The 14,257-nt window shown below is 42.7% G+C and overlaps 1 protein-coding gene across 3 annotated transcripts; it reads right to left on the bottom strand.

Annotated features, from left to right (window-relative positions):
• Positions 1–3,139: 3,139 nt before the first annotated feature.
• Positions 3,140–11,378, bottom strand: CCNB1 (cyclin B1). 3 transcript variants are annotated; one of them, XM_065875426.1, is made up of 9 exons: positions 11,133–11,378; positions 10,354–10,524; positions 10,092–10,259; positions 7,412–7,594; positions 5,862–6,020; positions 5,409–5,645; positions 4,994–5,134; positions 4,259–4,369; positions 3,140–3,365 (listed from the first exon to the last, which is right to left on the bottom strand). In XM_065875426.1, exons 1-9 carry the CDS (start codon positions 11,151–11,153, stop codon positions 3,258–3,260), a joined length of 1,299 nt encoding a protein of 432 aa, XP_065731498.1. In that variant the 5' UTR covers positions 11,154–11,378; the 3' UTR covers positions 3,140–3,257. The 3 variants fall into 3 exon arrangements, with proteins under 3 accessions (XP_065731498.1, XP_065731499.1, XP_065731500.1); XM_065875427.1 differs by lacking the exon at positions 4,259–4,369 and having other exon boundaries at positions 3,193–3,365; positions 11,133–11,153; XM_065875428.1 differs by lacking the exon at positions 5,862–6,020 and having other exon boundaries at positions 3,193–3,365; positions 11,133–11,153.
• Positions 11,379–14,257: the final 2,879 nt, after the last annotated feature.

Genomic DNA, 14,257 nt, shown 5'->3' with positions numbered 1-14,257 from the left:
GATTAGAAAACACAAGTATTCAACATCAGGAATGAGAAGTTATAATACAAAAGAGATTGAATAATATCATATACCTCTACAGCTATAATTTAGAAAATCCAGAATGGATGATTTTCTAAGGTGGTGGTGGTGGTGAATTCCTAAAAAACACCAAAAAACCATGGAAAGCTACCATTATAAGCAGCAACAGGCCAGGTGACTTTACAGATTAATTTAGCTAGCTTTCAATAAATGAATAGATTTTAAATTTCTCTTCCTGCTGTGAGTTTTTAATAGTCAAGGCTGGGGAATTTTATTTACTCTTTCAGCTTATGATATCATTGGAGTTTTTCTGTTTTTTTTTTAAAAAGACTAACAAATATTAGATGGTAAAAATATTGAAGAGATGTCTAACCCAGGAATAAGACGGGGATCTACCGATTATCAATGTTGTTTTGGAGACTCTAAAACAATTACTTAAAAATCATATAGTTGGGGCTTCCCTGGTGGTGCAGTGGTTGAGAATCTGCCTGCTAATGCAGGGGACACGGGTTCGAGCCCTGGTCTGGGAAGATCCCACGTGCCACGGAGCAACTAGGCCCATGAGCCACAACTACTGAGCCTGCGCGTGTGGAGCCTGTGCTCCGCAACGAGAGGCTGCGATAGTGAGTGGCCCCCGCTTGCCACAACTAGAGAAAGCCCTCGCACAGAAACGAAGACCCAACACAGCAAAAATAAATAAATAAATTAAAAGGCAGTCCCTCTGCATTAAAAATATATAGATATATATCATACAGTTGAAAAAATAAAATTTGGGGATTTAAGGCCTAGAAAAGCACTAAAATCAAGTAAGAACATCGATGTCAACTGGGTAGCAAAAATACAACTAGCAATAAAAAATAGAAATGGGGGCTTCCCTGGTGGCGCAGTGGTTGGGGGTCCGCCTGCCGATGTGGAGGACGTGGGTTTGTGCCCTCGTCCGGCAGGATCCCGCATGCCGCGGAGCAGCTGGACCCGTGGGCCATGGCCGCTGGGCCTGCGCGTCCAGAGCCTGTGCTCCGCGATGAGAGAGGCCACAGCGGTGAGAGGCCCGCGTACCGCAAAAAGAAAAAAAAAAAAAAAAGAGGTAGGAAATATGGCCTATTTACAATAGTGACAAAAAAAAGCATAAACCCAAAAATAAACTTGACAAGAAAAGTACAGCAATTACATAATTAAATTCTAATATTGCAATGGGCATGCAACAAGTCTTTGATGGAGAAAAATGCTTCTGGATGGGAAGACAATTATCAGTCTATCCAGAGCTAGTACATAACACTCTATATATACGTATATAATATACAGTCAAAATCTCAAAGGAGCTTTTCAGTAACTGGACAGAATTTTAAGGTTCATGTGTTTGAAATTGCCCCCACATATTTGGGAAACAGTGGTAGCCTCATCATACCAGATAAACTTAATGTAAAACTATATTAATCAAAAAACAAAACAAAACAAAACAAAACAAAAAAAACTATATTAATCACAGGAAGAAACAAGTAGATCCGGGAACAATAAAAACTGATGTTTCAATTGTACAAGGAGGATTTTAAACATACAGTACTGGCTGGCACAAATGGCATCCATCTGGAAGTTAAGAATCCTCTCATACAACATACAAAAAGTTTATTGGGCTTCCCTGGTGGCGCAGTGGTTGGGAGTCCGCCTGCCGATGCAGGGGACACGGGTTCGTGCCCTGGTCCGCGAAGATCCCACATGCTGCGGAGCGGCTAGGTGCGTGAGCCATGGCCGCTGAGCCTGCGCGCCTGGAGCCTGTGCTCCACAACGGGAGAGGCCACAACAGTGAGAGGCGCGCGTACCGCAAAAAAAAAAAAAACACCAAAAAACAGTTTACTGAGGGCTTGTAGACCTAAGCAGGAAAAATTTAGAAATTTAAGAGATGGTAATGGTTTGGGGGTGATGTTGACCATAACACCAAAAATCCAAAAGCAACTACAGAAAAAATAGTTTTGATAATATAAAAATTTAAAGTGTCTGCATGGCAAAAGATATAGCATAAACAGATTTAGGGCAAACGACAAACTGAGAAAGCCTTACAAATTGATAAATAAGCAGACAACAAAAATTGATTCAACTACTCATGAGAAGTATAAATTAGAACAGCAAACAAAATAGGGTATTTTTTGCCAAACTCACAGAAATTAAAGAGAATGATTACCTTCAGTTCTGGCAAGGATGCAGAGAAAACCAGAACTTTTGTACATTTATTGCTGATGACACTGAGAAAGTCAGCTGGCTGTACCTGCCAGAACTTAGAACACACTCTTTGGAGAACCCAGTGTACATAAAGAAAGGCATGGGATATAATGACATTTAAACAGCATTGTCTGTAGGAGCAAAGACAAAAAGCAATCTGAACAGGGGAATGGTTAATTACATTATAGTATATCCATACTATGGACTATAATGCCCAAATACAGGTAAGGCTTGTCCATGTTGAAAGAATTGCCAAGTATATAGAATGATCTCATTTTTTTAATACCCCCGCTATAATTTACATGCAGGTCTATATTCATAGAAGGCATGACTGGCTACATCCCAAACTCCTGATACCCTTCAGGTGGATGGGATTGAGATGTAGGAGAGTAAGAGGGGGTGGGTAAATAAACGTTTTTAGATACTTGTTTTGAGGATTGTTTTATTTTCTTAACCAATAAAGAAAAGGCAAACTAGGTTTTGAATATATATTAAAATTCTTATTTTTCCAAGTGAAAAAGCTGATACTAGTTTAAGTTGATAATGTAAGAAAGTGGTACGAGTAGATTACTTAGAATTACAGCAGCAACCACCAGAGGAAATAGAAATCGGGGAAATTGGGAATGAGGTGGTACTTTTCCTTACATAGAACTAGGCAGCCAATTCTCTTAAGATGACTGGGCTTACATACAGTATGATATAAAGTAAGTAAGGATTGTAAATGCCCTCAAGAGCTTAGTAATTTATCTGAAGTAAAGCCAGGTACATAAAAACAAGAGCCAAGAACTAATTGTGTATATTAATTGGGTCCCCAGGTAATTGAAAGCAGTTTTTTTTTTAACTATACCCCCACTGAACCTTTAAAATAACCTGTGGGAAGCAGCCACATTCAAATGAGTTAAGGTTTAAGTAAAAAGGACTACAACTTTATTAAAAGTAAATAAATGTAACATATAGTATGTACAGATGGCACATGGTGCCAATTTTATTTGCAGATTTTATAGTATTCCAAAGTTCACAAGTTACACCTTTGCCACAGCCTTGGCTAAATCTTGAACTAGTGCAGAATTCAGCTGTGCTAGAATGCTGATCTTAGCATGCTTAGACGTAGCATACTTGTTCTTGATAGTCTGGAAGAGAAAAGCATAGTAATTAATGAAGGAAAAGAGGAAAACATCTTAAGAACCAACTATACACATATACACTTAAAAATCAACTCCTTAAAAGCAAGCTGTGAATTTACAGGCATAAAATCTTAATGACTGGGGCTTCCCTGGTGGCGCAGTGGTTGAGAATCTGCCTGCCAATGCAGGGGACATGGGTTCGAGCCCTGGTCTGGGAAGATCCCACATGCCGCGGAGCAACTAGGCCCACGAGCCACAACTACTGAGCCTGCGCATCTGGAGCTTGTGCTCCGCATCAAGAGAGACCGTGACAGTAAGAGGCCCGCGCACCGCAATGAAGAGTGGCCCCCGCTCGCCACAACTAGAGAAAGCCCTCGCACAGAAACGAAGATCCAACACAGCCAAAAATAAATAAATAAATAAATAAATAAATAAATAAATATTTAAAAAAAAAAAAAATTTTAATGACTGGACTTCCCTGGTGACGCAGTGGTTAGGAGTCCGCCTGCCAATGCAGGGGACAAGGGTTCAAGCCCTGGTCTGAGAAGATCCCACATGCCGCGGAGCAACTAAGCCCGTGCACCGTAACTACTGAGCCTGAGCTCTAGACCCTGAGAGCCACAACTACTGAGCATGAGTGCCACAACTACTAAAGCCCGTGCACCTAAAGCCTGTGTTCCGTGAGGGAAGAAGCCACCGCGATAAGAAGCCTGCGCACCGCAACGAAGAGTAGCCCCCGCTCAGTGCAACAAGAGAAAGCCTGAGCACAGCAACGAAGACCCAACACAGCCATAAATAAATAAATAAATTTACTAAAAAAACAAAAAACAAAAAACAAAAAACAAAAAACCTTAATGATTTTCCACTTTTCCCAACACCATACAGTACCACTGACTCACCATATGCTTTGTAAGCCCACGATTCACTATGATTATATTCTTAGCCAGGTGTTGCATAACAAGAAGAAGGGATTCTTCAGTGTATGACAGGTAATGCTGTAGAGTTGGTGTCTAAGACAACAAAAGTTAATGTTGAAAATGCTCATCACCAATGATTTTCATAAAATTTCTAGATGTTATTTAAAACTAGGGTAGGGAAGTAGATACTGTATGACTGATTATAATCAAAATTTAAGACAAGCTTAAGACCCCTTCTTCCCCAAATACCCTTCTTTCATGGCTTCTCTAGGATCCTGTGCTCCAACCTAATTACACTTTTTTAATTGCTGACTTGCCCACCCCAAAGCTAGACTCCAAGTTCTTTGGAGCTGACTTTCTCATGCATAAATTCTATTTCTAGGGCCTAGAGTATCACATGGCATATAGGAGAAATACTTGTTGAATCAACGAATACGAATGAACTTCTAGTATGTCATTTGACCTGCTTGAGCTTTTCCATCTGTAAGGAGTAGCAGCTGCTCTGCCTTTCTCAAAGGGGTATAGATAGATGAGATTAGGCAATGAAACGGAAGCATTCTATGGAGATATCACAAACAAGATGTTTTAAATTATTCCCTCAGTAGATGCCATATTTAAGAACCATTTGAACTGTCCTTTAATGACAACAGTTCTGTATGCTGTAAATATTGTAATTTAAAAGCTCAGGGTAACCTCAGTGTGTGGGACAGAGCTTACCCATTCGCCATTATCAAGAATTTTCAGTGCTAAGCAGAAAGCTCCCGCTGCAACCTGAGAAGGAGGGAAGTGCACCATATCGTAGTCCAACAGAGTTAGCTCCATCAGATATTTGGCCAAAGTATGTAGCTCAACATCAACCTGGAATAAAACCCACAGGTTCTGTCAGAGAATTCTGCATTGGCAGTACCTGGTATGCCCATAACTAACTACAGATGTGTGCCTACAAACTGTCAAATGCAATTGCCCGTGAAACGCTTTAATAATTATATTAACATACAGCCTGATTGGAAATAAATACCATCTTTATCCCTTCCTCATGTAGTTAGGTATAAATACAAGGCACTTGAATTAGATCTCATTGGCCAGCAGTATTCCCTAATGTACCATACCAAAGGTTTCAAGAAATCTGTACCTCTCCAATCTTAGATGCTCTCCGAAGGAAATGCAGGGGTAGAGGGCGCCCCAGACTAAAATTTAAAGCTCTTAGAATCTTCATTTCCATCTGTCTGATTTGGTACTTAGTGTAGGTGTTGTCAGTCACAAAGGCAAAGTCACCAATTTCTGGAGGGTACATTTCCTCGTATTTGCTTGCAATAAACATGGCAGTGACACCAACCAGCTGCAGCATCTTCTTGGGCACACAGTTATCCTGCAATGGGAATTTCAGCTGGATCAACAAGTAATACATATTTGAAAAAGGAGACACAGAATTGTGAAGGAGTGGTGGGAAAGACACACTCTCACAACGGAATCTCAATTAATGACACCCCATGCCTCAAAACAGATTTTAGCTGAAAAAGTCTGTTTCTTATGACTCAGCTAGGACCCTGGAAGGGAGAACCCTCAGGTGGTGACTTATGCTCACCTGCATGAACCGATCAATAATGGAAACAGTCATGTACATGGTCTCCTGGAGTAACCTGAATTTCATTTGAACCTGCACTAGCCAGTCAATTAGGATGGCTCTCATGTTTCCAGTGACTTCACGACCCAGTAGGTATTTTGGTCTGACTGCTTGCTCTTCCTGCAAAAGAAATGCTGATTATCCTAAGAAGCAAGACTCCACATGACATTTCTGACCAGAAATAGTCACCTCAAAATAGCTCTGGAACATTTAGAATCTCTAAAATGTTCTTAACTCAGTTATTCATTTGGTCGCTGCAAACAGCTCTACCACTGAGAAACAAAGAAAGCAAACATTAAACAGGACAGTGTGACAGGTTTTCATATTGGCAAATCTTACTATGTCCAATTCACCATCACTACTACTGGCCCACACCCTTTCCTCGCTTCTTCCCAAATAAGGATACCATACTACCTATTACCTCAGATCTTTTCACTTAAGACTCTAAAACCCACAGCCTGAGCTTTATGAAGTAGAAAATATAGCAGCAGCTTCCAGATCAGCTGGAACCAATATGCTACCACTTCTACTCCAGGGTTTAAACCCCCCAAACACCATAGGTAACAAAAGTCAACCATCAAAATCCAGCACACACATCTGCTAAACCCACTCCTCCAAAGTTAGAACACAAACTTTAAAGACAAGGGAGAAAAGAAATCCACAGCAGAAGGCTGGTCCTGGCAAGGAACCAGGACAATCCTGTAGAAAATGGAGATGCCCAAAAGAACCAGGCAAGAACCTGAAGATGTTAATGATGCCACTAGAACACAACGCATTATAAACAAGCAACTGGGTAAATTTGGTAACTGTACAGCTTATGCTGTTAACATACAGAATGCTTCCTTGTCTGGGGGGGAAAAGGGCAAAGAACACTAATAGAAAGTTTCAGAAATAGGATGAAATGGAAGAAAACCAAAACCTTTAGCTTTTGAGTATACTCCTCTTGTACACAAAGAACAATTTCCCTGATATCACATGCTCATAAGCAACACTGACCCAAAATGCCTTTTTTTGGCTATAGTTTTTCAGCATCTTCTCCATTACCATGTACCTCCTGCCTGTTATGCTCCTTAAACCCAGAATTTGGGACTCACTCACTCCTAACTGTGATAGATATAAAATACCTTTCAATCTGTGGACTTTCCTTTAGGAAGAGCCACGGTAGTATCCACTCTCACTTTGAATTTTCCCTGTTCAAAATGGCAAATAGAGACTTCATTGGGAATTTCCTGGCCGTCCACTGGTTAGGACTTTCACTGCCAGGCCCGGGGTTCAATCCCTGGTCAGGGAACTAAGATCCCACAAGCCATGCATGCAACCCTCGCCCCCACCAAAAAAAAAAAAAATTACATTGGCTTATTTTTTATTTTTCCATGAAGAATTTCAAAGTGGAACCTACTGTTAAGAAATGCTGCTCATATCTTGCTTAAATTGTTGTGAACTGTTAATGGAAAATCTCTTTAATAAAGCTAGATGCAGTTTAGAAAAAACAAAGGTTTCATATTACTGACCTCAAGTTGTCTCAGATAAGCATAGATATCTTTTACATATTCACTACAAAGGTTTGGATCTGCTCCGTCTTCTGCATCCACATCATTCACTGCAAGAATTACATCAGAGAAAGCCTGGCACAGATACTCTTCTGCAGGGGCACAGCCAGATGTTTCCATGGGGCTTGGAGAGGGAGTATCAACCTTGAAACAGAATGGACTTTTTGAAATAATAGCAAAGAGGAGCATACAATCTGGGAATGAAGGTCAGATTATTGGTACCAATTCAAGAGACTATCTGCTGAACAGAAATACAATTCATTTACCTTTACAAATTTATTCAATTTGTCTTCAGGAAGTGAGTAATATGAAAGGTGAAATGCCAACTTAGACTGAATCAGTTTAGAGTCAGAATGCTAACAGGTAAAACAGAGAGGAAGCAAGTTCACATCTAGACTTTCCTCCAAGGGAAACGGATAAGTAACGCATTTGCTTAGTAATGTCATGTAAAGTTAATCCAAGTGAATGACAAGTTAGTCTTTAGTAACATGGCCTGCTTCCCACTGCACAGGAGAACACCAGTCCTGTCCCGACTACTAAGGATTTTATTTATTTATTTTTGGCTGTGTTGGGTCTTTGTTGCTGCAAGCGGGCTTTCTCTAGTTGCGGGAGTGGGGTCTCCTCTTCATTGAGTTGCGCAGGCTTCTCATTGCGGTGGCTTCTCTTGTTGCAGAGCATCGGCTCTAGGCACACGTGCATCAGTAGTGTGGCAAGCATGTTCAATAGTTGTGGCTCGCGGGTTCTAGAGCGCAGGCTCAGTAGTTGTGGCACACGGGCCTAGTTGCTCTGTGGCATGTGGGATCTTCCCAGACCAGGGCTTGAACCCGGGTCCCCTGCATTGGCAGGCGGATTCTTAACCACTGCGCCACCAGGGAAGCCCCGAAACTACAAAGGATTAACTGACTTTGTTATAATGAACCATTTTCTTCAAGCTCCAGTTACCCCATTGTCCAAACATTTATTGAGCACGTCCTTTTTTTTTTTTTTGCAGTATGCGGGCCTCTCACTGTTGTGGCCTCTCCCGTTGTGGAGCACAGGTTCCGGACGCACAGCCTCAGCGGCCATGGCTCACGGGCCCAGCGGCTCCGCGGCATGTGGGATCTTCCCGGACCGGGGCACGAACCCGTGTCCCCTGCATCGGCAGGCGGACTGTGAACCACTGTGCCACCAGGTAAGCCCTATTGAGCACTTTCTTAAGCTCTATGCTAGGCACTAGCTTTATGGTGTTCTCAAGGGGCTTTGAATTTAGAAGAAATAAGTAAATGAAGTAAAGAGATTGATTCTCGGAACAAATCCTAGAGGTGCAGGAAGTTAGGGTAGGGTTGGGAAAGTTAGGGAAAGCTTTAGGTGTCGATGATTGAGCTGTTTTGAAGGATGAGAAGGTTATCAGTTAAAAGAAAGGGGGTGGGAGGGCTTCCCTGGTGGCGCAGTGATTCAGAGTCTACCTGCTGATGCAGGGGACACGGGGATGCAGGGGACATGGGTTCGTGCCCCGGTCCGGGAGGATCCCACGTGCCACGGAGCAGCTGGGCCCGTGAGCCATGGCCACTGAGCCTGCGCACTGCAAAAACAAAACAAAACAAACAGAAAGAGGGTGGGAAAGTGAAGGCAAGAATCAGTATGGGACTTTGACGGAAAGCTCAGGTCTTTTGGTATGGCCAGTTAAAGACTGCGCATGCTACAGGTTTCTGTGATATGTCCAGAAGGACAATACTAAAGCCATAGCCTCACATCCCTTTCCCTTGGATATAGTCAGCTAGGCTGAATAACTTTAACCGATCATTTTCCCAACCAGCTTTAATGAAGTTTTAAAAATTAGAACTTAAGAATGCAGTTCATTGCTGGTCAGGGAACTAGATCCCACATGCATGCTGCAACTACGAGTTCGCATGCCACAACTAAGGAGCCCAAGTACCGCAACTAAGGAGCCAGCAAGCCACAACCAAATAAATAAATATTGAAGAAAAAAAAATGCAGTTCATTGAAGTGTCAGGAAAGCAGCCTCTTCTAGATGGTGTATATTTTCTTCACAGGAGTAGATACATTTACATACCTGATATTTAATAAAATGTTCTTGGTTTTTGAGGCTGTTAACTCATCTTCTTACCTTCTCTGAATAGCTCCATTTTCTGCTTTACATCCTTATATAAATTCCAATGTTACAGATTTATTATTAATTATTTGGTGACCACATTATGGAGTAAAAAAAAAAAGGACTCAAGAGAACAATCTGTGTTTCAGTCAATAAATTCTGGCCAGAGATGGCTTGTACCCAAAGACAGCAAAATCTTTAGTCCAGGCAGCTACTACTCAGAGCGGTAAACAAAGGAGGGGTAGTATAACAAAGCAATTAAAAGCATAGATTCTGAAGCCAGATAGCCTGGGTTTGAATCCAATTATGTGCCACTAATGAGATACGACTCTAGAAAAGATACTTAATACTTCTCTATGCCGTTATCTAAAAGTAGAGGTAATAATACCAGTGCACTAAGAGAGTGTAAGATTACGTGAGCCTACCTCCTGCTAAGCACTCTATACGTGTTACTATTTTTCCTATTTAGTCAAACGCTATGCCATGCATTAGTAAAATGAAGGGAAAAGAAACAATCAACAGGCTCTAAAATATTACAGTTAAGTTTACCAAAATAGGCTCAGGGGGAAGTTTCTCTTTAACAGGCTCGGTTTCCGGCTCTGGCTCTGGCTCCAGATCCAGCTCCGGCTGGGGCTCCGGCACAGGTACAGGAGCCTTTTCCAGAGGTTTTGGTAGTTTTTTAGCAATAACTTTTCCAGCAGCTAAAGTTTTTGCTTCCTGTGGATGAAAAGGAGAGAATGGAATGTTTCTCCATCACAGGTTACAGTTGGAAGGCAGACTCTTACAGAGTAGTTGAATCAGGAAGAGTTACCTTTTTCAGGGGCAATTTGGCCTGTGGCTGTTCACTGACTTTGTTACCGATGTCTCCAAGGGCTGTTCTTGGCCTCAGCCCGGGCTTAGAGGCTGCAACAGTGGCCACAGGCACGCGCTTTGCGCCTGCCATACTGACCTTCGCCTTATTTTCAGCATTAATTTTCGTGTTCTGTAAGAAGCAAGACCACTTTGAGAGCTGGCTCGGCCAAGTTAGAGTAAATCAACGGTTAAAGCGGGGGCAAAACAGAGGCTCTCAGGAGGAATGCCGACTGTAAATGGGTTCCCAGGGGAAACCTGCGTTCCAGGGTCTACGCTAAAGCTGTAACAAGCCAGATTCCTCCCCGAACCTGTTCTTTCACCTATTGAGGGATTGCCTGCTCAGTCCCCGCCTGACCTAAAATACCATGAATTTACATTTGAAAGGAAATCGAAAAAGCCTTAATTGCAGGAAGCTTTCCTGTGGGGAGGGGGTTATGCAGTTGGTGGGAGCTCGCCCAGGGGTCCTCCGTCACCATTTACAAAAGGTTTCGCGTCTACCCTCCATCTGTCCCCTCCCCCCCCACTTTATCCAAGCCCCATCCACTTCTTTCTCACCTTCCTCTCTCCGTCTGTCCGCACCCCAAACTCTCCCACCATTTTAGGGGCCCACCGACCGCCATCCTCCCCCCAAATCTGTCCCGGTCAACTCCTGCCAGGGGAACTCCAGCAGGCGAGATAGGGAGAGGAGACGCAGCGAGCCGGGAGAGCCGCGTTTGTTCACCGTCCCTAGCAGCTCACCCTGGTGATCCGGAGCGCCATGGCTTCCTCTGCACCAGGCAGCAGCTCAGTGGGGAGAAGCAGAGCACGGGAGCCCCAGACCAGCCGGGGACCTTGAACCCACCGCAGGCCAACAGCCGTTCCTCCGCAGCACGCCGGGAGGAATCTGGCCCCGCTTGAGGTTTAAACCCCGCACCGCTCCCTCCCTATTGGCTTGTTCGTGGCACTCGCTCGCTTCCCATTGGCGGCGGCCGGTTCCTCCTAGAATGCGTTTCCAGGGCGATCCCGCGAAAAAGTTCGGGCGGGGGTGGGGCCATACCATCACGTGGTCTGGCTCGGCGCCTGCGCCCTCAAGCAGCTACTGTTGTCACCTGGAGAGGGGTGATCACCGCCCACCTGGAGAGGCGAAGCTGTGCGCCGCCATGGTTAGCAGCGGTGCCTTGGAAAAGAGAGTGGAGCCGCTGGTTTGACGTGAGAGGAAGTTATGGCTTTAGTCCTACTTATTGTTAAACACACTTTCCTCTTCTGCAGTGACATGTAGCAGGGAAAGCTTTTGTATATACATTCTTTCATTTGATCATTCTGGCAGCACTCTGGGTTGGAGAAACTGAAGCTCAGAGAGGCTTTGGGTGATTTTCTCAGGATAACAAATTAGTAACAGGGGACTAAACTTAGATTTCTTTAGATCCATGACGTTTCCACAACTGTAATTGTCTCTTAAGAATATTGCCAGCCTCTTAACGTGCCAGATTACTTCAATCAAATTTTTTCCCAAAGCCAATCTTTTTGTTTTACTTTTAATTTGAAAATAATTTCAAACTTAGAAAAGTTGCAAACAAAAATATTACAAGGAACACACGTATACCCTTTACCCAGATTCAAATATCCTTACCCTTTTACCCCTTTTGCTTTATCATTTACTTAATCTCTTTCTCATGTATAGATCTATCCGTGTATAACTGTATATAAACATTTTCTTCCTGAAAAATTTGAGGGTAAGTTATGTTATCATGGCCGCTTATCCCTCAATTCTTCAGTGTGTATTTCCTAAGTAAAAGGGATGTTCTTTTAACATAATCACACTACAGTTATCAACTTCATAAATTTACTTTATCACAACATTGTATTCAACCTAGTTTGTATTCCAGTTTTGTCAGTTGACCTAATAATGTCCTTCTTAGCATTTTCTTTTCTCCAGTACAGGATCCAGCTAGGGTCAATGTTGCATGTAGCCTCCTTTAGTCTGGAACAGATCCTGCAGCTTTTCTTTGTCTTTTATAACACTGATGGTTTTGAAGAATACTGTACTCCATGCCACTTTTTAGAAAATAGAACTTTCTTATTTTTGCGTTTGTCTAATTGTTCCTTGTGATTTACATCAAGGTTATGTACTCTTGGCTGTTATGCCACGTAGGTGACATCATATTCTTCTTAGGGGATCAACTCTGCAGACACATTGTGTTCACCTGTTCCCCATAAGTGAGATTAATTTTGATCACTTGGCCAAGCTGCTACCTGCTTTCTCCAGTGAACATTTAGTTGTTTGTTTCTGACAACGAATAAAGTGTCCGTGGGGAGACACTTTAAGACTGTGCTTCTCATCAAATTTCCCCCTAGATTTCACCTCCCCTCACAGCAGCACTTGCTTAGGAACTGTTGACACTATTGTCCCAATGCCATGGGCTCTCTCGAACTAGCTGAAGCTGATAAAAAGCCATACACTTTGAATGACCCTAAGATGCCAGGCCTTTAGCAGACCTAAGTGAAGACCACTTCCTGACCATTGCTCAGTGGAACTTCTTTTAACATAGTAGTTCTCAACTGGGGAACATTTTGTCCCAAGGGTGGAGAGGCATTTGGCATTTCTGGTTGTCATGACTGGGAAGGTGCTACTGGCATCTAGTGGGTAGAAACCAGAGATGTTTCTAAACATACTACAGTGCACAAGACAGCCCCTACACCCTCTAAACACACACACACACACACACACACACACACACACACACACACACACACAATTATCCAGCCCCGAATGTCAGTAGTCTGGTAGTGCTAAGCTTGAGAAATCTTGCCAGCTATGTACATACCTATAACTCATTTCTTCTTCTTTTTTAAAAATATTTATTTATTTGGCTGTTCCAGGTCTTAGTTGTGGCGTGTGGGATTTAGTTTCCTGACCAGAGATTGAACCTGCGCCCCCTGCATTGGGAGCATGGAGTCTTAGCCACTGGACCACCAGGGAAGTCCCCCTATGACTTTCCCCCTATGATTTCTATTCAGAATGTTAACCTTTGATGCATAATTAACACAAGTTTCATGGATCATCTCCTTTCTTTATAACACTTAGAAACTTGACTTTTCTTCTCGGTGAACTACTCAATGTTCTCAACCATGGCCCAGTTAGTAGTGCCAAGTGCATAGCAGGTGATGTTCTAGGTGCTAGGAATACAGCCCTGAACAAAACAGATGAGATCCCTGCTCTCATTAAGCATATATTACAATAGGACAGAGACTAAATAAGTAAGTAAAGTAGGAAAAATATCAGATAGTACTAAGTGCTAGGCAGAGAATAAAAAGAAAATGATGCAAATAGAGTGATTTGGTAGCTGACTTAGACTTGGTGGTCAGGGATGGTCTGAGAAGTTGACATTTAAGCTGAGGTTTAAATGACAAGAAGAAAAACATTCCAGGTAAAGGAAATAGTCTGTGACAACCCAATGATAGTGTTGACCTAAAATAAATAGACTTTCAGTTATTTCTCCAGCAAAAATGGGTTTATTCAGGATCAACAAAGAATTGCGATTTGGGATCTGTACCCTTGGCAAGCCATGCAAGTCCCATGCCACAAGGAGAGGACTCTTATAGAGAGGGGAAAAGCAGTTGGGAGGACTATAGTAAACAGAGTCCTTTGGAGGAATTGAGAATTTGAAATATAGTGGCTTTTTATTGGCTGAGCTCTTGCCAGGTAAGAGGAGGAAGTCTCTCTTTTTCTTGTTGGGCTCTGCCAAAGTCACAGGGCAAGAAAGCTCCCCTTTCTGACCTCCCATTCTATTTTAATTGAGCTTTCTGTTTATTAATTTTTGTAATAGGAATGAGCTTGTCATGTTCAGAAAAGCTGGTGTGGCTAGAGTATGGGGGGAGGAGGG

This window comes from Phocoena phocoena, chromosome 3, assembly GCF_963924675.1.
Source record: "Phocoena phocoena chromosome 3, mPhoPho1.1, whole genome shotgun sequence".
Lineage (NCBI taxonomy): Eukaryota > Metazoa > Chordata > Mammalia > Artiodactyla > Phocoenidae > Phocoena > Phocoena phocoena.
This window is presented reverse-complemented; position numbering and strand designations above follow the sequence as displayed.

Coding starts and splice junctions, on each gene's coding strand:
- CCNB1 (XM_065875426.1), bottom strand. CDS start 11,153: ATGGCGCTCCGGATCACCAGG. Junction 10,525..11,132: donor TGGCGCTCCGGATCACCAGG/GTGAGCTGCTAG, acceptor TGCTTCTTACAG/AACACGAAAATTAATGCTGA. Junction 3,366..4,258: donor GTGGGCTTACAAAGCATATG/GTGAGTCAGTGG, acceptor TTTCTCTTCCAG/ACTATCAAGAACAAGTATGC.